We start from the raw sequence: 21240 nt of genomic DNA, 5'->3' as shown, positions 1-21240 counted from the left end.
CTGTTGTATCTGGCAGGTGTGTGCCCAACAATGGAGGAAACGGAGGGACCGGCGGAGTTCTATGACACGGAAACAGGTCCGTGCTTATTTTCACGACGTTTAGTGACAGCGCAATGGAGCCCTTACGTGTTGCCAGATCATGTTCCTGTCGCCAGTGGCATCTGATCAATTGCACTATAAGTTGCAGTCGTTGTAGGAGCGTGTACATTGATAGCGGACTCACTAACGGGTTTGCGAATTTTCAGTCCGAAAATTCAAGCTGACACAGGAAGCCGTAGGCGAAAAGACCGCCATATTGGAAAGCAATGACAACGAGATGACGGAACGACAAAAAGGCAAGAAACATCTCATACACCCAACGTTCATAGTAATAATGATTTCCATTGGAATCTTTCACATTCGAGATTAAATTGACATGTCCTTTGTTGTGATGTTTTGGTGTTTCAGTGCAGCTCCTGGAGAACGCCGTGCGCTGTTGGGACCTTTTCTACAAAGTGCGTTTAATCTCAAGCATTTCTTGCGGCATATGGCTGGCTTATTTCCTACGTCATATGGCTCGATTCACTTGCTGCTTATCTGTCTATCTCTTCCCACCGGTGATTCAAGAGTTTAGAGTCTAGGTTCTCGGGTTTAGGGACCGTAACTCTTTGCAGCGTAACACTGATCACTTTTTTAAAGACAGGGCGTGGCTCGCTAAGGAACTTCCCGAGATAGCAGCAGCCTGCAGCGCAGCGGAGAAAAGTGACGCTGAAGAGCATCCACTTCTAGTGGATGTGGGATGCGGCGTGGGTAACGCCTTAATTCCTATTTTGACGGGTGAGATGCGGCATGTTAGTCGGAAAGCCTTGCGGTATATGCTGACGCATCTACAGCGTACGTGCAGCGTCCGTACAGCTTTTTATGGCCCGTGCACCTATTTGATTTGACTTAAAGTAGGATGCTCTGCTTTGTTTCCTGCAGCGAATCCGCGGCTGCACGCTGTGGCTTTCGATTGCTCGCCGAGGGCGGTCTCCATCTTGCAGGTAATTGCCGGAACTCCCTAGTTGTACATGCAACTTAATCAACTTAACTTTGAGTACTTACAGAGTATATACTTTGCAGACATCTTAAAGGCCATGCACATATTCCAGTAACATCCTGGTCTGTAGTGCATACTCCCTTTTTACTAAAACCCTAAACCCTAAACACTCCTTTTACATAGCCTTAGTGTCCCGTTTTAGTGTCGTCCGTTAGACGCAACACAGGCTGGCCTCGCACTGTGCCATGCCCGTTTGCTGCTGGTGCTGCGATAGGAACGGTGGGCGGCCATCTGCGCTGGGCAGCAGGTGCACCGCCTCAGTGAATGCAGCAACGGTGGCTCCTGCATTAGTGGTGGCGGTGAAGGAGCTACACAGCTCCCTCAGATAGAAAGCTTAAATAAGGAAAGCAGCCAGAGAGAGGAGGCTGCCGGTAGATTGTCCGCATGCACGGGGTCTGCTGTTGCGCCAGTTGCATTCGTTGGTGCAGAGCCTGCTGCATCTATTGCAGCAGCCTCCCCAAAGCCTAGCAGAGAAAATCCTTCAGCAGGTGTATTAGCAGTCTGTGGGGCGAACGCTGCAGCCTTACCAGCAGCAGCTTCTGGGAAGCCTCCAGCAGCGGCTTCAGTCGAAGCTGTGTCTCGTGGTGCGGCTTTATTGTTTAAGCAGCCTTGTGGCCAGCTGCGCACAGTTGCAGCTTTTGACATAACAACAGGAGAGGTGCCTCCACAAATAGCAACGCTAAACAGTGCAGAATTTGTGCTGCTGATCTTCGTGCTGAGCGCTATGCATCCAAAGTACCACAGGGACGTCGCCAGGCGCTGTGCGGAGGTGAACTGCTGAACTGCTACTGCTTGCTGCAAGACGCATTAGAACAAATCGAAGGCACAAAATATGGACAGCTTGTGGCAACGAAAAGAACGGCTATCGTGTCATGAATACACATGTTTGCGCAAAGAACAGGCACGAGCTAATGAGCAAGCTTGTTTGCCTTCCGCACAAACATAGACACTGCATGCAGGAAGCATAATGTGTCTACGTGGCAGTATTCACTAAGCGTTCATGTTCATCTGCTCATAGACTTGGGGTTCTATGTAATGGATAAGCATTTATTGCCAGCGGCGTGCACCTTGCAATTTTCTGCCTCGCCAGTGTCGCTCTAGGGGTTTTTTGCTACTGCATCGCCGCAGCAGTAGCAACAGTACGGAGTACACCTGTACAGTGCTTGTAAAATTGATTACCTGCTTGTTGCAGCTGCTGAAGCCTGGCGGGATGGTGTTGTTTAGAGATTACGCGCGGCTTGATATGGCGCAGCTGAGATTTGCGGAGCAGAAAAAACCGAAAGTTGCTTCAAATCTTTATGCGAGATATGATGGCACCCTTGCCTACTATTTCTCGAAAGGTAATTGTACTTAATTGCAGGTAATTACGTCTATTTTTTCGCCACCTGTGCATCGACTTACTCCTCCAGGCAGGCATGCATTGAACCAGATGAGCCTCTGTTACGTAGTTTGGTTTTCGTGAGCGTTGCGTGCGGTGTGGGACAGGGGAGGTTGAGGAGCTTTTTTGTAAGGAAGCGGGGCTTGAGGTCTGTGAAAACAGGTGGGACTATGGCAATGGCGTAAATGAATGTTGAGAAATAGAGTCTTTAGTTGATTTAAAATTTGCATACACACACAAATTCATGCGATTTCCGGGGACAGTGGGACTTCCTGGCTGCACTGCAGCACACTGTAAACATATGGTCTGTATTTAAGGAATAGTCAGGAGAGGTAGTTTGTCGACTGCAATTTAGAAAGGGCCACATAGAGAATGGAGTGTGTTTGATCATTTGTAAGTACGCGAAACGTAGTGATCAATTGCTAAAGCGGGACTAGTTGGCTAAGCGCCTTGATGTCTCTGCTGCATTCAGATATTGCATGCGGGAAATGCTCAACCGGAAAACCGAGCAAAGAATGCAACGCATTTGGATACAGGCGAAATTCAGAAAATCATACCAGTGCCAGTGCTGATTGTACAATCCTTTGTTTTTCAATAGGTGTTTACCTACAAAAGAGGCGCTCGAAAACGCATCTCCTCGTGAAGTGCACCGGCGGCCTCTCTTTTGAGATAATATGGACTACTACTTCAATGCTCTTGTTCGGATTTACTTTTTGTATACAACTTGCTTAGGCTTACCAGCTTCGTTTCCTGCTTCATTAGGATTTACGCCCTACGCGTTTCACGGGCAGGTCATACATCGAGTCCTACATAAAACCAAAAGCGAACGCGCCTCTTGCTTCGAGTCGATAGTTGCCCGGGGACAGACACTGAACCACCAATTGCTGGCATAACGAAGTGTCAACTACGCACCACAAGCTACTGGCATGACGCAGAACCAAACGCTGAAATCCAGCTATACAGCTTAAGCTTTAAACCAGATTTATAGAGCCTAAGCTGTAAACCAGATTGTAGTTTAAGGGTTAGGGTTTCATTTCCGTTGTTCTAGTAATTGAGAGGCACTTGAGGGCTACGATGTAGAGTTCAGTGCCTTGGCTTTTGAGAGCTACACGTGCACTCGTGCTTGTTACTATGTGGGACTCCCTATTGTATGCACCTCCCCATGGAGAAGAACTGCAGCTATCACACCTAGCGCGCTCAACAAGTGCATACGATACCGGTGCGCTGGAGCAGCAAATGCAGCTGAGCTGAGAGGCGTCACATAATCGTTCTTTTACTGAGCCACCGCAAGTGTCTGGCCTGCTGTTGTGTTTCAGCGTTGTGTCATAGAATCATATGTGTTTGTTTCGCAGCAAACGGAATAGTAGGGATATATACGTTCTTTTCGTTTCCTTTTATGCGACGTGGCCAGCTAGTTCACGCAGCCCTGTGGTGATCTTTGCGTTCATTTGGTCACTAGCCCGCTAAAGATGACGGTAAGCTAATCAAGATCAAATGCAGATGAGGAGAATCAGTATCACGTCGCCGGCACTACAGGTTTTGTATCGACGTTCTGCAGTCACCAAATTATCACTGCCGCGCCCTTTAACTACCAAAACAACTAACTCCTTTCATCCTTATCCCTGTCAACATACCTACACGGGAATTAACTGACTAAACAAAAACCGCAGCGTCCACATAAGACGCTCATTCCATCTCAAAGCAGATTGTCGTTGTTGCATCATGTGACTATTCTACTAGGTTGCAGCGAACCTACTGCACTGTGTCCGCAGATACAGATGAACAATAAAACATATAGTGCTATTCAATGTCGAAAAGTGGAAACACCCTAGCTAGCTCTACTGGTCCGTAAGGGGGCAACTGCGCCTTTTGAAGCCTCCCGGGAGACCTCCTTGCTGTTGGCGCTTCACCCCGTGCCAGCTATGAGAGCCTTGTTGCTGCTGCAGCGGCGGCTGTGGGCACCTCTGCTGCAGTGGTACACTGTTCTGCTGAATCTGGCACTGTTGTTGCTGTTGCTGCGGATACTGCTGCTGCGGAGGTGGCGGATACTGTTGCTGTGGTTGCTGCTGCCGTTGATACTGCTGCTGCTGAGGCTGGTGCTGATGCAGCTGCGCATACTGCTGCCGCTGGAAATATTGCTGTTGATGCGGGGGTTGCTGTTCCTGCTGGGAGCCCAACCGCTGTTGCTGGTGGCATTGTTGTTGCTGCTGGTACTGCTGCTGCTGCATCAGGCCCTGCTGTTGTGGATAAGCACGATGTTGTAAATGTGCCTGGCGCTGCTGTTGCTGCTGCTGCTCTGGTGGAGGTGGAGCAGGGGGCTGCATAGGCTGCTGGGGAAACATGTGTGGCTGCCCGTACGGCTGTTGTTGAAACTTTTGCTGCTGCCTATGCTGCTGATGCACACTTTGCTTGTTAAATTGCTCTGGTGACTGCAAACAGTGTTGTCCCTGTATGTGCTGCTGCTGCTGGCTGTACGAAAGGGCTACCTGCGACTTCTGGAGCTGCATGTGCTGGTGCTGCTGGTCAGGGGCCTCTTGCGGCCACCGCTGCTGGCGAAGATGTTGCTGATGGTTGTACCTTATCGGCGCACGTGGACGCTGGTCCGCATACACTTGGGGGAGCTGCTGCTGCTGCTGCTGTGACTGGTGCTGCACTGTGAGCCGAAAATCGCTCCCCTGGAAACCTGATCCGTCTCTCTCCCCTCCACCTGGCTGCACTCGACACGGCCTAGCGCACTGTTGCTGTACCTGTTGCTGCAGCTGTTGTGGCTGCTGCTGTTGCGGCTGCTGCTGCTGCAGCTGCTGCTGCTGCGGCTGCTGCTGCTGCGGCTGCTGCTGCTGTTCCTTACATTGGTAAGGCTCTTCAGGTGGTGGAGGTGGGGGCGGACGCGATAACAGTCGAGAATGAGGACCTCCCCTGCAGGGTGGCTGCCAGCTGTAGCAGCAGCAACACAGCAGCAAGACCAAAAATGGCTGATCCGACACACAGAAGCAACAAGAGAAGCAAGAACAGCAGCAGTTGCAAGAACAGCAGCAGGACGACGGCAGTAGCATACCAAGTGTATCTGTTGAGCTCTTCAGGAAGCGCCACTATCAAATCGGGATGCTGCGGAAGGTCGCAAGCAACAACAGAAGCAAAGTGAGACCATGGCATAAGTCACGAGCCACGAGACAACACGAACAGACGAATGCATGGCGAGGACAGAGACCCAGATGTACATTGAAAACAACCATTAAATATCCGGGACACAAAGTGGGGAACAGTGAAGGAGCGGAATAAAATGGAAATGAAGAAGAGAGAAAACAAGCAAGACACAATAGGCGAGTAGGCTTAAGCTCCTAAGGTTTCACAAATGCAGCAGATATAGCGCTGCAGACGACATCCTTGAAGATGCATATCGGACAAAACTGAGTACCAACACAGGAACACAGGGGAACGAACAGCGGTAAAGAACGAGAAACAGACAAAATAGAGCATGGGCGTGAGGCGCAGATAGTCTTCACAAGCCAACGTAGAGATGCACGTTGAATGAAAGAAAAGAATTAATAGAAGTAAATACAACAACAAAGTACGTAGGCATCTTTTATCAGCGAACAGAACAAACCTCCACTACTGTTGTTCCTTTCAAGCATTCTTGAAGAGACAACTCCCAAGGCAAAAGATAAGCAGGAATGAGCCCAGTGGAGGGCGTTCCTGCTGAAGTTGTTCCTGCTGCTTCTGCCTCAGAGCCTAGTGGGAATACCTCCGAAGAGCCTGCTTCCGCAGTTGCCACATCGTCTGTTGCCGTTTCTGCTGCTGAATATGCCGCTGTTGCATTGTTTCCACTGTTTGCTCGTGCGTGCGGCTGCAAGGTGACGCCCGCGTGCGCTGCAGTGATCGGCAGCAACAACCGAAAGCCCTTCCCTGCTGTTGACTGCGCGGCTGCTGCTGATCCTCTGGCCGCCGTTGCGTCACCTGGCTCCGACGCGCTTGTTCCTTCTGCTTCTGTTGTTGCTGTTGTGTTAGCCGTTGCTGCTGCTGCTATTTGCAGCAGGGGTCCGGTAGCACATCGTTGAAGCAACAGGCATCCCTCTGAGGCTTCTGCTGCTTTGCCTGGTCTCTTCTGAGTGTGCTGCTGCTCCAGCTTCTTGCAGCAGTGTTGTTGCAGCAGCAACGCGTGCTGATGCAAAGGCACGTCCTCCCGAAGCATCAGCGGGAGCCGGAATCCCTCAGCACTTGGCAACCGAAAGCAAACGTCCCAACATATCACTGAGTCAGCGCCGCGCGTTTTTTGCTGCTGATGTTGCTGGGGGGACTCTTCGCTCGCAGATTCGGCATCAGCCACAACAGCCTCCTGGCGCTCTCCGCCTTCCTGCCCCACCTGTTCCTGTTGTTGCTGCTCCTGCTGCTGTCGCTGCCGCGGCTGCTCTCTTTGCCGTTTCATGTCCGCGTCGTTGCAATCCTCCTGCGACTGATGATCATGTGTCTGATCTTTTGACTCTTCGTGTAGCTCATTCAGTTTTTGCTGCTGCTGGCCTTGCTGCCCCTGCAGCTTGCGTGGAACCACTATTTTGGTCCTATTGTGAACTCGTCTGGAATGAGTTGGCGGCAAAAACAAAAAGTCGATCCCACGGCGGAGACAGACACTGCGCAGCTGAGCTGGGTGGGCCCTGGGCACAAATAATTCAAACCGTAAACCCTGAAGACTAAGCATGCAGCCCGAAATGACAAGCCTTCCAACCCGGTTTCGAGACCCTGCAGTGCACTCTCTGATATGCATTTGCGTGGCACCTTGACCTAGAGAACTAACGGCATTGGCTCCACATGTGCTCTTCAGATCGGAGTCTAGGGTTTGCTGTATGGTTTAGGGTCTGGGATTGATATTTTACGGTTTAGAGTTTTGTGCCATACCCTTTCCGGCGTCTCGGCTCTTGCTGCTGCAGCCGCTGCCTCTGCGCTGCTTCAATGGCCCTTGCTGCATTTTCCAGAAGCGAAATGTCGCGATCGAATTCTTTTTTGCCCATGGAGCTCAATGGGCAGTAACTGACGCGCAAGGGCACTCGAGAAGCAACGGCGGACGACAGTGCTGCTGCTGCAGACGCTGCTGCTGGCTCTGTTAGTGCGGCTGCTGCCTCTTCTTTTGCTTCTGTTGCACTTTCTGCTTGAAGGGGAAAAGAAGAGTTTGCGGGAGGCGCAGTTTCTGCGGCTTCTCTAAGTGCAGTGGACACTGCAGCGGAGAAAGCCGTTGGCGCTCCATTTGCTTTTTGTGCGTCTGCCGGAACTGGGCTGTTTGGCGACCTGGCAGCAGCAGCAGTGGCTGCGTCAGCCGCTGCTTCTCCCTCAAGGTGAGCCAGCATGGGATCTTGGCTGCGCGTGCGAATCATGTGCTGCTGCAGCAGCAGGTGCTGCCGATAGCACTTGAGACAGCAGGTACGCAGCAAACACTGCGGGCAGCGGTAGGGAGGTGACTCCTTCCTGCATATGATGCATTCCAACAACTGCCGCTTTGCTGGTGCCTGAGATACTGCTGGTGCAGCTGCTGTTGACTCGCACTCGGTCGCCGGCATAGCAGCAGGATTCTCGGCTGTCGCCTCACCCACAGCAGCAACTTGTACAGGTGGTGACGGGGATACGACGGCTGCTTGTGTCGCTGCTGCAGCGGCTTGTCCTGTTGCTGTTGCTGCTGAATGTGATACTATTCCCGCTGGTTCACCGGGCATTTCTGCTGCTGAGCGGACTGGCAAGGCAGCCGGTGCTAGCGCTGGCGTCGCCATCTGCGCAGATCCCTCGATGCTGCTGCTGTTGTGGCTGTCCCTTTCTTAAGTTGTGCTTCCTGTCTTACTGCCAGCCTTGTCGTTGTTGTTCTTAGTGTTGCTCGGGGAACTGCCAGCGTGGCTAGGCGTGGATGGGGGAAGCTTCCTTGTTTCCCCACTCTTTTGCCTGTGTTGCTGTTTCTGCTGCTTCTTGCCGTGGATTGAAAATGCTTTGCGTGAGCCACTGCTGTGGAACAGCGGGAGCAGGGGCTTTGTGACCTGAGTTCAGACGGCCTCTCGGCCTCAAGGCCCAAGCCCTAGGCCCTAAAGCCTCTACACAAACATGTAAGGCCTAGCTCGTAAACTAAGCTTAATTAGAGTCAAATCATATGATTTATTTCCGCTTCGGTTCCAATAGCTGTCACGGCAGCAGTAACGACAATAGAAGGCTACGGGCCCCATGCAAGCACTGTCGCCCCACAGCGCCGGGGGCCCTCACTGTTCAAAGATGTCAATTTTGATGAAACTCTAGTTTAGTTCAATTTATTCAGATCCAGTTTAATTTGCAGCAATAAAAGTGAAGGGAAGCCCACAAGGGCTAGTGAGTGGGAGGCGGGGCCCCCACCAGGTCTCGGCTTGAAGGATCAGGGCAAGGCACGTAGGTCTGAGGTACCTAAGGAGCCGTACTCCATTGAGACTCAATATCTGCAATGAGATCTTCAGTAGAAGACCCTGTGGGGTCAGAACCCACGACAGCTGCGGCGGCGGCTGCAGCATCGACTGCAGTGGCAGCAGCAGCAGCGGCGGGCCCAGGTCAAGAACAACAGACTTTGTCGCCGCAGCAACTTGATTTAAAGAACTGCCATGAGGGCAGCGACCAAGAGATACTGACTGACAAAGAAGAAGATAGTGACTGGGACTGCAGCAGCAGCAACAGCAGCAACAGCAGCGGCAACAGCGATGGAACCTCCAGTGTATCTACACTTCAAAATGACGAATCACAAGAGGAGAGCCCCCCAGCTTTGTGCCTTTTGTGCTCTTTCCGCTGCGTGGGCGAAGACTGCAGCAGCGGCAAGGGCAAGAAGACACCAGCTGCTATCGTGCTCCAGCACATGCGGGAGGTACACGGTTTAGATCTAACAGCAGTAGACAAATGGCTCCTACCAAATGAGCAGCACCCGCATCAGCAGCAGTTGCCCCCATTAAATCATTACACGCGCATTGCCCTGGTCACATTTTTGCGTCAGCAGCATCGGCGGCATGAGAAGCAGCTACAGCACCAGCAGGATGAGCAGAAGGGCCAGCCGCAAGAGTACACCGCAGTCACTGAAGCTTTAAGATCACTCACGGCGGACTCTCCTGTTTTTTGTTGCCCTGAGGAGCTGTTACTTGCAGCTGATTCGGAAGACCCGCTACTATGGGATGTAGACGACTTCAGCAGCGATGACGAAGAGGCTGCTGCTTCTGCTGGTACTTGTGACCTCACAACTGCGGCAGCAGCAGCAACTGCGGCACGAAAAGGCAGCTTTTTCCCCCCCGTCACCCCTTATAACACGGAAGTCTACGATCGCGTGCTGCAGCACCGCATGGGCAATGCAGTGTCTCCTACTACTGCGGGAGCCAGGAGAAAGAGCAGCTACAACACAGAAGAAGCGACAACGACACTCAACAGAAGAAGGCACAATGCAGGAGTAGCAGCAGGGGACTCAGCGGAAGATAAAGGCTACTTCGCAGGCTACGGCGAGCTATCTATACACCGCGAGATGATCACAGACACTGCCCGCACAGATGCCTACAGAGACTTCCTCTTACAGCGTGCAGGTCAGCATGCTTTGCCGCCGCGGGTGTGTCTGTGATTGCTGCAATTGCCATGATTATTGCTTTTGCCAGCCTGGTTGCTGCTATTGGTAGCGCTGTTGCTGCCGGCGCATCTGGTATTCGGCTGGTTTTGTTCAGGCTACTACAGAAGGTAGGTCAGGTCCTGTGGTGCAGTTGCATTTGCTGTCGGCGCAAGAAAAGCTTTTTCCTTGCCGCCAACAGCTTTCATGCGCAGCTTCAGCTTGGCCTTCAAGGTTTAGGCTTTAAGGTTCAAGGTTTGTGGCTGCAGAGGCTATTCGTGGCAAGGTGGTGTTAGACGTGGGCTGCGGCAGCGGCATCCTTAGCCTCTTCGCCGCCAAAGCGGGTGCTCGCAAAGTATATCCTCAAGCATTGACCCTAAGGCTTGAACTATAAGCCCCAGAGTGGCGTGTGATCTTTTAGTGGAATACACGAACCCTGACAAGGGCGAGGGGTAAGAGTCATTGGAGTCCACATGTGACGACCACAAGCTTGGAGTGTCAGGTGTGCTCAGGTGGTGGCACTGGATGCGTCTTCTCCTATTGTTTCTGTGGCTCGTCGAGTGGTTACCGCTAACGGATTTTCGTCCATCATTCAGGTCGTGCACGCGAAGGTGGGTTTCCGGGTTTGCAGATTAGTGCTGAATACGTTTGGGTTGTATCGCAGCCATAAGAGCTTGATGTTTGGGGCTTAGCACTGCACTACCACTTCACTAGTTACCTAGAATTTGCAAGAAGCCGGTTACTGCCGCTTCTGCTTCTGTCGCTGCCTGCACGTTGCTGTAGCTATGCCTTACAGAAGGCTTAGAGATCAATGTCTAGCACGCAGGGTTTGAGATTCGACTCAGGTGGAGTCTGTAGAACTGTACTGGACGGATGAAACGGAAACGGAAGTGGTCGCGGTGGGCCTCTTAGACTTGCTGCAGCAGTTCGTGCTGCTGTTGTTTCTCAGCCAGCTTAGTCTTGCTGTATTTTACTGTGCAGCTGATGCTTTTGCTACTGCTGCTGGGTTGTGCATGTTTTGCTGCAGCTGGCTTCTGACTGTGCGGCTAGTACTGGCCTTCGCTTATTTGCGTGTGACGTTCTTGTCTCGGAATGGATGGGCTACGGTCTGCTATTTGAGTGCATGTTGTTCTCCGTGCTGCACGCCAGAGACAAGTAATGCAAAGTGGCAAATGCAGCAGCAACTGCAGCAGCATCAGCAATAGCAGCGGCAGTAGTGGCAGAACTAGCAGTAGGTTGACGATGCTTTTCTGTGCAGGTACTTGAGGGCAGACGGGCTGCTGGTTCCCAATAAAGCTCTGATTGGAGTGAGACCTTACAAACGCACTGACTGTAGGAGCTACACCCACCTATGCGGTTACACCTGCTGCAGCTGCTGCCTCTGCTTCTGTGGTTACCGTCAGTGCTGCTTGTTTAGTGGGGGAGCAGCAGCAGAATGAAGTGCCACACCGTTGTTTGTGTCAGGACATTTTTGCTTCACGGAAAGTATTAGGGCGACGCGCAGAGCAAGGGCTGCTGCATTAGTTGCTGTTGCATCTGTTACCACTACAGGTGTGCACTGCGGACATGCGCGAGGAGCAGCAGGAGCGCCGTGGGCCTTTCGGGTCTTTAGTTTACGGCTTTGACCTCTCGGCCCTCCAGACACCGGACGACCTTCTCTTTGGCCAGCTCGAGGTGCAACTAGTGCAGCAACAACAGCTCAACCAGAAGCAGCAACAGCAGCAGCAGCCAGTTTGTCTCCTTGACTTGAATTCTGTGACGGCGGGGGAAGTGCGGACTCTCAGATGTCCAATTAACGTAGGCAATGCTCAGTCCCTACTTTTCGTTTATTTCGTTTTTCTTTGCTTTTGTTGAGGTATTTGTGTAGCTTTTTGTGATGCTGTATGTTGTCTCATATTCATATGTTTCAATATTACTTTTTCTACTCATTTCTACTCATGTATTTTTGTATGCGCCTGGCATCCGCAGACGTGTCCATCTGCATCCATGGTTATTTGCCTCAACGTCTCAGTGTCTCCCTGCTTGCAACTATTTGTGTCTGTCTTGTTCTTCTGTTTGTCACTGTCCCTGTCTTTCCCACATTTTTGTACTTTTTGCTCATACGTGCGCTTGCCCGCTTTGTTTTTTTCTTTAGTTTTGGCCTGCTTGCTTATCTTAGTGCTTGTTTTTGTCTGCCTTTGTCTCCTTTTTGTTGTGCTTATCTGTACAAATAGCTGGGACGAAGAAAATTTTTACAAATTTTCTTCTTCTCAGTTATTTTTGTATTGATTTGATTTCCAAAGCAGTCTTATCCCTGTTGTTTCTCCCAGACCTCAGCGCTTTCTACTTCTCGTCGGCAATCACAAGCATGCTGCTGCTTCAACCAGTGTTGCCTCAGCAGCTGATGATACTTCCGCTGCTGCTGCGTCTGCTTTGTTGCTGCAGCTAAGCTTGCCTCCTCCCCCTGAGGTTTGCAGCAGCCTCGTATTTTACTTTGACTGTTTTTTCGAGCCCATCCAGCCCAAGGGTGGTCCTTCGGTGATTTGCTTTTCCAAGAAGGTTGCAGCAGAAAAGGCAGCAACAGTGGACTCGCCAGTAGCAACAGAAACGAAGCCCGTAGCGGGGACCTTGGTGCTGAGCACCAGCCCTTTGAAACAGCCAACGCATTGGAAGCAAACGGTTCTTCACCTGCTGGTGGGCGGAAGCAAAATATCTTACTGCAGCGGCGGTAGCCGAAGCGTCAACGGAGCAGCAACAGGTTCACCTCCAGGAAGTAATATGTTTCATGCGTGTGCGAATGCGTGTGTCTATGTGCCTGTGTGTGCGTGTACGTATGTGTACATGCGTGTATGTGTGCATATGTCCGTGTGTGGGGTTGGGACATCACAGGACGGCGAAGGAAAGGCGTGGAGCCTAAGTGCGACTCCTGGTTACCGTACGTGTGCTGGCTTGACGTTATTTGCTGCAATTACTGAAACTTCTCTTGCTATTGCCCTTGCCGCCTCCACTTCTGCGTGCAGCTTTTGGGTGCCTTCCTTTGTATCTGCATGCGTGCTATGCGCAGCCACCCTTAGGGGCCACATGAGCATCAACCCAGACCCTAATCCCAGCAGCCGGCGAAGCATCGTAATCACGCTTGAGTTGGAGAGACAAGGGAAGGAAACGTTGGTTAGGTCATATCCTATGCAATGAAGGACCAAAAGAAAATGTTATAATACAACGTATCTGCGCGCATACCAGTATATATGCCTATTTCATTTTTTGAATAGTGAATCTACCTGCGGCTCTGTTCAGCTGCTTTTCCATTTTGTCTCTTTTGTTTTGTTCTGATCCCGTGAGGGTGAAAATTGGGAGACGGAATATGGGTAGGAGCTGCGCCACCGAGATGTATGTAGTGACATTAGGGGTGACAGACACCAGAAATAACTGCTAAGCGAGAAGACAGACACAGACGAAGACAGACTGAGATTCACAAGATGAATTGAGGTAGATGGAGGAAACCACAGAGACTCGCTTAGAGACGAGGCGGAAAGACGCAGAACAAAATAGGAGGAAGAGGCACAGAAACAAAGGCAACGCGAGACGCAGACGAATAAAAGCAAACAGAGATGCAAACAAGCACACACGCACAAACTTGCATATAATATGACTTCTTGTCGCTTTTTTTTCTTGAGAAGAAGGTCCTCGGGTGATGCATGACGGCACGCATGAACTGCGGTAACAGTACTTTGCGTACACTCGCCTCATTGTTGATCTGATCCCTGTTTTTCAAAAGAGTTAGTGCATAGGATTATGTCGAAGTGCAAGCTTGTGATAGCCCACAAAAAGTGGATACAGCGATTTTTCATGTGGCTCACTACAAAGGGCTCGGAGGATCCGAAGTGACTTATTCGTGGAGACAGTGCAACTTGTATTAACCAAACCAGAGGTCGACTGCCAGCAGCAACAAGCCTGCGGCGTGAGACCATGGTTTTGAGGTGTACTGCTTCGTGTGAGATCTTTTCCTGCGGTAACTGATTGCCCAGGTAATTACGCATAGTCAGTCATAATTGAGGACGCGTCTGGGACGGAATAGCTGGGGCAGCGGTTAAACTGTTGCCTAAGACATATACGTGGATGAATTCCCTTGGTCTTCGTACTATTTTCAATATAAAAAATATGAGTGAGTAGATGGCACCTAGTGGAACGGTTGCTCTACCTTTGGGCTCCTTTCCAGTCTGTACAGCTCTGTGAGAATTAGCCATGAGTAAATGGCGACGACTGGAGTACTGTTATTCTTATTTGTTTCCATTTTATTTCTCATTCTCATTTTTTCACGGTTTTTAGTGTAGGTGACTGTTTTGGCCCTCAGTCTCGCCGCAGCCGCCGTGTCTTCTGACTGGGCGTCAGCATGGGAGCTTTGTCGCGACCACAGTCTTGGAGGTGTTCAGGCGGTTGTTCCCTGAAATATGCTCTCTAAATACATTTCGTAACACGTTTTGCTCTCAACTCTATATTCATTTTTCCCATGCTGCTGGTTATCGCGAAGGATGGAAGAACAGCGCCTCTTCAGCTCCGGCAGCAGATGGTCGATCGACGGCCACGGCGCGTCGCCTCTCCCTCTTTCTTCCTTTCGCGGGGAAACAATAGAAGCGGAGGTTAGTTTTCGCATCATGGTCTCAATAGACTTTCATTTATCGTCCTTGCGCGCCTAAAACTGAAGGAGAGTTCCCCTTCGGACCACATGCCGTTAGGCGTAACAGCAAACAGCATGGTTCGTGCCCGGCAGAAGCATTTTCGGCTACCGAATGCAGTTAAACACTGAATGCCTCGAAAAGTTCTTGTTATCATTGATATAGAAAACTCGAGATCTATGTCACCAGCGTGGAGCCTGCTCACAGTTGGGGCGTCATCGAATATGGTCTGCATGCCAATACACACACATTCGCACTAGTCATTGCTGTCACAGTAAAATATTGTTCGATGTCCAGAAGCCATTATCTAGCTTTAACTGCTTCCCTAGCCAAGGAGTTCGGCTCCTCCGTTGTCAGCTGTGCGTTTCATCGCCATTTAAGCTCATTATTAAAAACGATTGATTGGCGGGAATGTGCAGATTTAGATTGCGCTTGACAACACATTACCTCGTAGGCCCTAACTGCTATGTTTGTGTCCTTACAAAGCACTTCTTCGTAGCCTGCGTACTGGATGATTATCGCTGGGCCTATACACAAAATTTTGCATAAGCAGCGTGCTGGTGTGGTGTTCCTGCTATTCAGCCCCCAATCATTCTTGAGCGTCGGAGCACAATTGAGACTGGTGCAGAGCGCCGCGTCTCTCAGCTATCTACTTCGCAGGGGGGAACCAATGGACCATTGGGCACGAAGCACTTCGATGTGGACTCCCTGGTTCGTTCCGGGGGTTCTGCACACCGCTCAGGTGTATCGGGAGCTGCGACCCCGGCGCCTCCTTTCCCCTTGAAGTGTTCAGACACCACAGAGGCCCCAGCGCCGGTGTTTAGGGGTGATACATTCACCTGTACCACAGAAGATTTTCTCACCAGCGACACCACCTATGTGGCACAGTTGCGAGAAGAGCTATGGCAGGCCCTGGCCGCTCATGTGGCCGCCAGGACCCTGCAGAAGGTAGATGCTGCTCTTGATTGCCTTGAGGAGGTGCGTGGAAACCTACTTTTTTGTTCCTTCTTAGATTTGACTGGACTAAATTGTAGCCCAAACTGTGGCTGAATGTAAACAAACTGCTGGGGTACCCAAGAGCAGATCAACGGATAAGGCTACAAGAAATAGCATGGCCCAAAGTTAAGAAGTGAATGGAGAATAAGCATCTTTATCTCTTCTTTCTTGTGAGAAAGCTTAAGCGCGGGGACTAGTTTGTCAAGTTGACACACATCAGTTGCACATCTTTAAATTTCCTGCTTGCACTCAGTTTATGCGGACTTATCATGTGAATTGCTAGCTACGTAACACCTTGATGCAGATAAAATTTTTACGCGTGTCAAACTTTTTTTCCTTTGGCTTCGCCATATTGTGTTTAATTTCTAAAAGTCCTGGGATTTTAGGCATAAGGTATAGGGTTTTGGGCGCAGGCTCCCGAGTGGGGTTGAAGGCTGCATCTGTTCGCAGATAGAATGGTTTTGGGGTAAAGAATGCGTGGAGGAGGTACACAGCGTCCGGTCAAGTCTCAAGGACGGCAAATTTGATTGCGCGAGCTCCACGATAAGTCGCGTGGTTGGATCCATGTCTTCTGTTACAGGCAAGGTTCTCATACCTCACTCGAATTAATTAGGCTGAGCGATGTAATTGTTTGACTGCCTAAACCCATCAAGCTAACTTCCTTCAGTGTATCACTCTGCAGCCCTTCTTTATCGCTCACCTGTGCAGAATGCAACGCGCTTTTGCTCTGAATTCCAGCGTCCCCACGGTTCCGTCAATTTTCTTGTGTTGTGGAATTTCAGATAATTGTACATTTCTATCCATCCATTAGCTAATGATTCGACTTCGTTTTGATTCACGCGGCACTGATAAAACGAGAGGATCTGTTACACTGTGGCATTCGTGGACAACGCTATTTATTGTGGCTTTCATTGCTGCCGATATTTGTGTCTGTCCTATACTAGCCAGGAGGATAGAACGGGCGTTTGTTTGTGTGTTTGCCTGGTTGCTCATACTTGTTTGTTACGTACAGGCAGCATGAGCGGCCGTCAACATGTGTTTTACGTGTTGGTGGTGGTGCCTCCCTGCACCTATTTGAAGACCGACCACAGGTTAAACTTGGCCTCTGAGCTACGGCGCATCTCGAGCACTGAATCAATAGAGGGAGATTTGGCTTACCGCATAGTTGAGGTGGACACCATGCGGCGGGCGCTGTTGGCTGTGATCGTCAATCCAGAAATCTTGGCCGTCTGCATTCAAGACAATGTGCCCGTAGAGCACTCGACGGCGCGATCTTTGTCAGGGCTCGAGGGCTTTGTGCGGGGAATAGACCGGTTTGTGGAGGGCCCCATAGGTAAAATGAAGCTGGGAGCCCCTGTAATCCCCACGTTGGTGCGCAGCCTGCACCAGTGCCGCCGCGCGTTGGATATCTACTGTGTGTGCACGGGCCTGGGCTTGGCCTCTCTCGAACACGTCGACCACCTCGTCAAACGCGCGTTTCTTCCGAATGACGACCACTCGGACCTGCACGAAGCCATCCTTGAAGGGGTTCGAAGCAAGATGCGCTGTCCATTCTTTGAGGCGCTAAGGCACTACGCCGAGCGCCCCATCGGCGTTTTCCACGCCCTGGCGGTTTCTCGCGGCAATTCCGTACGCAGAAGCAAGTGGATTCAATTTTTGATCGACTTTTATGGCACTGCTTTATTCAAGGCGGAGAGTTCAGCCACCTGCGGTGGCCTTGATTCACTATTGGATCCCCACGGATCCCTCCTAGAGGCGCAGACGCTAGCTGCCCGAGCGTTTGATGCAAGCTACGCGTTCTTCGTGACTAACGGAACATCTACGTCCAACAAGATAGTTGTGCAAGTGAGACACATGATAGTTCAAGCAATGACGTGTAACTACAAACTCATGTATTTACGGCTCCTGCAGCATTTGCTTCCCTCCTCGGCTTACTGCTTTGTGTCGGTCTGGTGCAGGCGCTGACGCGACCTAATGATGTGGTGCTGATAGACCGTGACTGTCACAAGAGCCATCACTACGCTTTAGTGCTTGCCGGAGCTCGGCCCTGTTACTTGGATGCGTATCCTCTCCATGAGTACTCCATGTATGGTGGAGTTACTCTGACTGATATTAAGAAGACTTTGCTCGGCTACCGCAGCGCTGGTCGACTGAATGATGTGCGGTTGCTGGTTATCACAAACTGCACCTTTGATGGCATCGTTTACAACGTGAAGAGGCTCATGGAAGAATGTCTTGCCATAAAACCAGATCTTGTCTTCCTCTTTGATGAGGCCTGGTTCGCCTACGCCGGATTTCATCCTATCCTCAAGACTCGAACTGCCATGCACTGCGCTAATGAGCTCAGGAGAGAAGTCAGGAATCACCTTTGCGACACAAAAGAATGTCTAGATTCTGGGAATTAGGGTTTAGTGTTTGCATGCAATTACACGGGCATTCAAAGTTCTACCCTCTTCCTTACACACAACACTCAAAGGTTTGATGCTTTATTCCGGGCAGTGTTTTGCCGAGCACATTTTTGATTGTGTGTTGACCTGTATGCTGTTCTTCTACTCGCTTCTTCATTTATCGTAAGCCCTTCAAGCTTTCATTTCTGCCTCTGTGTTGTCCTTGATATTTCCATGGCTGTCTGACCATGAGCAATTCGCTGCTTTCATAGTCGTCTGATCATGCGAGATTCGCTACCGTTTTCCACTCAATTTATATTCACGCTTATCCCCAGTTGCGCTTTTCCTTCTCAGTTGATGGAGAGGAAGTACCACCATCTGCACACGGCGTTGCTGAACACGTTGAAGGTATCCTCACTGGAAGAGGCAAGCGCTGCGTCGCTTTTGTCTCATCGTTTGTACCCAAATCCACATAAGGTGAAAGTCCGCGTCTACGCGACTCAGTCAACTCATAAGTCGTTGACCTCTCTGCGCCAGGGTTCGATGGTGCTAGTGAATGATGACCTATTCGAGTCCCACGTGCACACATCCTTCAAGGAAAGCTATTACACTCATATGTCCACATCACCAAATTATCAAATATTAGCAACACTAGATGTAGGACGGTCTCAAATGGAATTGGAGGGATACGGACTTGTAGAAAGGCAACTGGAGGCCGCGTTCCTTATACGGAACGCACTCGGCAAGGATCCGTTCGTATCCAAGTACTTCAAAGTGAGCTGCTGATACGGTTCCGGCGCTGAGTTCGGCCTTTGAGAGTTGATGACACTGAGGGTAATGGGCTTCATGTAACGAGTTGGGGAGCAGAAAATGAGCTTTGCGTTGAAACCTGAACAACCAGAGATGGAAAATTACTGCTGCTCTCCACAGATCCTAGGACCCCACGACATGATCCCTGCGAGCCTCCGCCAGTGTTCAGTTCAAGACAATTGCCTAAATGGTTTAATTGACGAGCAAATGAACGTTCAGACGTTGGAGGAAGTTTGGCTTTCTGACGATGAGTTCGTCTTGGACCCAACCCGTATTACACTTTACACAGGGTAAGAGGCAGATGCACCAGTGCTAATGATCATTTTGATGAAAAAGATAAAAGGATGACAGAGCGATTTCAATGAAAGGACCAGCATTCTACTATTATTAGTTCTAGTTGCGTACTCGGGTTATCATTCATACAAACTACGTTGCTTATATTCCTTCGTTGCTCATTTCAACTCCCGGGTCGCTGACCGGGTATGTATGGCTTTTGTTTTGCAGGAAATCTGGCCTGGATGGGGATACCTTCAAGGTGAAATGGCTGATGGATAAGTACGGAATTCAAATAAACAAAACGTCAAGAAACAGTGTGTTGTTCATGACCAACATCGGCACCACCAGATCATCCTGTGTTTTTCTGAGAAGCTGTATTCGACACTGTGCACAGGTAACACGCCGGCAGTGATAATTTTTCACTTTTCGATGTTGGGAAACTCACTTATAGCATTAGTGAAGCATTTGGATTCAAGATAACTGTGTACCTTACCTCGTCATCGCGGGCAGCGCTGCTGTGCACATGTTACACAATAGCTAAGCAAGTTACAGGCATGCCATGCTATTTTTGCTCTACCTTGCGCAGAAAACAAATGTTATTGCTAATATTAAGACGTGTGTGTTTCTTAGGAGCTCGAAATGCGGCGGCTCTTGAGCAGCCGCCGCGAGCTGGAGGAGTTGGAACAACAAATTGACTGGATTGTTCACGACTGTCCGGCGCTTCCCGACTTTTCTGGCTTCCATCCCGCGTTTTCTCAGGTGCCTTTGCAGCCCATGAGTACCAAAATTGGAAACAGTGACAAGCAACGTGGGGATGGTACCCCTGTGGAGACCCCGACGAGCGTTGATCATGGATCCAGCGACAGCAGCAGCATACACTGTGAAGCTTGCATAAGAGACGGAGATGTGCGCGAACCCTTCTATTTAAGTTACGACGAGGAAAACGTCGAGTATTACAGCCTCAAGGAAGCCATAGAATTGATCAGAAACGGTAGAGTCCTTGTCGGCAGCACCTTCATCATCCCGTACCCCCCTGGTTTTCCTATATCCGTCCCAGGACAAGTGCGTAGCACCTCTTTGAAGTTCACCTGCTCCCCTACTTACCTATTACTATAAAATCACAACAAGGGCTGAGTTGCTGACGTTTCATTACATTTCACGCTAGTGCTCCACTCATGTAGAGCTTAATTTTTCCTGCAAAACTCTAGCCAGTGCAGAATTGATAAAGTTCAGCTGTGCTCTTTTGTTATGTCTGTCATTACAGATCCTGTCGGAGGCGATAGTTGAGTTTATGATCAAAATTGACGTAAAGGAGATCCATGGCTTCGACCCCAAGTTGGGTCTCAGATGCTTCAAAGAGTCGCTACTTAACAATCTCATGGAAGCCCGTGAAATCCACAAGCCAACTTTGAGGACGGAGTCGCCACAACAGCGCAGCGAAAACAAATATTATGGCAACGAAGGACAACCGGCAAGAATAAAGGGCGGTGAAGAATAATTTCTTATGACTACTACTCTTCTCTAGGGGTCATAGTCACCTACAAGGAAGGGTGGCAGTACATGACACCAACAGCGCTTGACCCAGCTACGAACTCCGTTGACTTAATCACATATTCAACAAACATACAGTGGAGCGCAAAATCAACACGAACAGCTGGGGATAATGAATTAACAACATCTAAATACATCAAAGCTACATGCCTAAGAAAAAAAGGACAAAAACGACAATCAGGCAAATAAGCCGATGCTGCTTGTGGTGCGCCTCGCTAATTTTGGTGCATCTTAATCGCAAGTGCGTATCAAGTGGCAGACAGCACCTGCACTAAAGCACTTTTTTCTTTCTCACCTTGTCTTATGCTTATTCGGTCTGTGTACAAGCTATACACAAGGGAAAAGCTTGTACAAGCAAGGCTTCCCACGTACGTGTATGAGGTAGAGAACACACGACACCTATTTTGCGGTAACAGTGGCGGAGCAGCTCCAGTTAAGCCAAAGACGGCTGTCAATCGTAGTCGCATTGCTGCTGCATATTACAGGTCTATAGGGTCCTTGTGTTTTACCTGTGAAGAAGCGTTCATTGTCTTTTTCCTCAT

At 50.1% G+C, this 21240-nt stretch overlaps 4 protein-coding genes across 4 annotated transcripts; 3 read left to right on the top strand and 1 right to left on the bottom strand.

Annotated features, from left to right (window-relative positions):
- Positions 1-30: 30 nt before the first annotated feature.
- On the top strand, positions 31-2893 carry ETH_00004125 (uncharacterized protein; the record flags this gene model as incomplete). Its single annotated transcript, XM_013377403.1, has 8 exons — positions 31-76; positions 448-494; positions 654-816; positions 961-1022; positions 1293-1847; positions 2271-2418; positions 2564-2618; positions 2812-2893. The coding sequence occupies 8 exons, from the start codon at positions 31-33 to the stop codon at positions 2891-2893; spliced, it is 1158 nt and encodes a 385-aa protein (XP_013232857.1).
- A 1401-nt stretch (positions 2894-4294) lies between these two features.
- ETH_00004120 (HIT zinc finger domain-containing protein, putative) lies at positions 4295-8209 on the bottom strand (the record flags this gene model as incomplete). The annotated part of the gene is made up of 4 exons (XM_013377402.1): positions 4295-5390; positions 5512-5561; positions 6061-7105; positions 7347-8209. The coding sequence occupies 4 exons, from the start codon at positions 8207-8209 to the stop codon at positions 4295-4297; spliced, it is 3054 nt and encodes a 1017-aa protein (XP_013232856.1).
- Positions 8210-8898: 689 nt separating this feature from the next.
- ETH_00004115 (uncharacterized protein) lies at positions 8899-13197 on the top strand (the record flags this gene model as incomplete). The annotated part of the gene is made up of 10 exons (XM_013377401.1): positions 8899-10009; positions 10296-10381; positions 10539-10637; positions 10872-10925; positions 11054-11181; positions 11285-11333; positions 11578-11823; positions 12451-12699; positions 12895-12940; positions 13070-13197. 10 exons carry the CDS (start codon positions 8899-8901, stop codon positions 13195-13197), a joined length of 2196 nt encoding a protein of 731 aa, XP_013232855.1.
- A 1337-nt stretch (positions 13198-14534) lies between these two features.
- ETH_00004110 (lysine decarboxylase, putative) lies at positions 14535-20645 on the top strand (the record flags this gene model as incomplete). The annotated part of the gene is made up of 10 exons (XM_013377400.1): positions 14535-14642; positions 15261-15656; positions 16125-16254; positions 16687-17519; positions 17633-18028; positions 18416-18835; positions 18992-19161; positions 19376-19541; positions 19778-20209; positions 20412-20645. The coding sequence occupies 10 exons, from the start codon at positions 14535-14537 to the stop codon at positions 20643-20645; spliced, it is 3285 nt and encodes a 1094-aa protein (XP_013232854.1).
- Between the last annotated feature and the right edge of the window lie 595 nt (positions 20646-21240).

This window comes from Eimeria tenella, genomic scaffold (assembly GCF_000499545.2).
Source record: "Eimeria tenella Houghton genomic scaffold, Eth_scaff50, whole genome shotgun sequence".
NCBI lineage: Eukaryota > Apicomplexa > Conoidasida > Eucoccidiorida > Eimeriidae > Eimeria > Eimeria tenella.
This window is presented reverse-complemented; position numbering and strand designations above follow the sequence as displayed.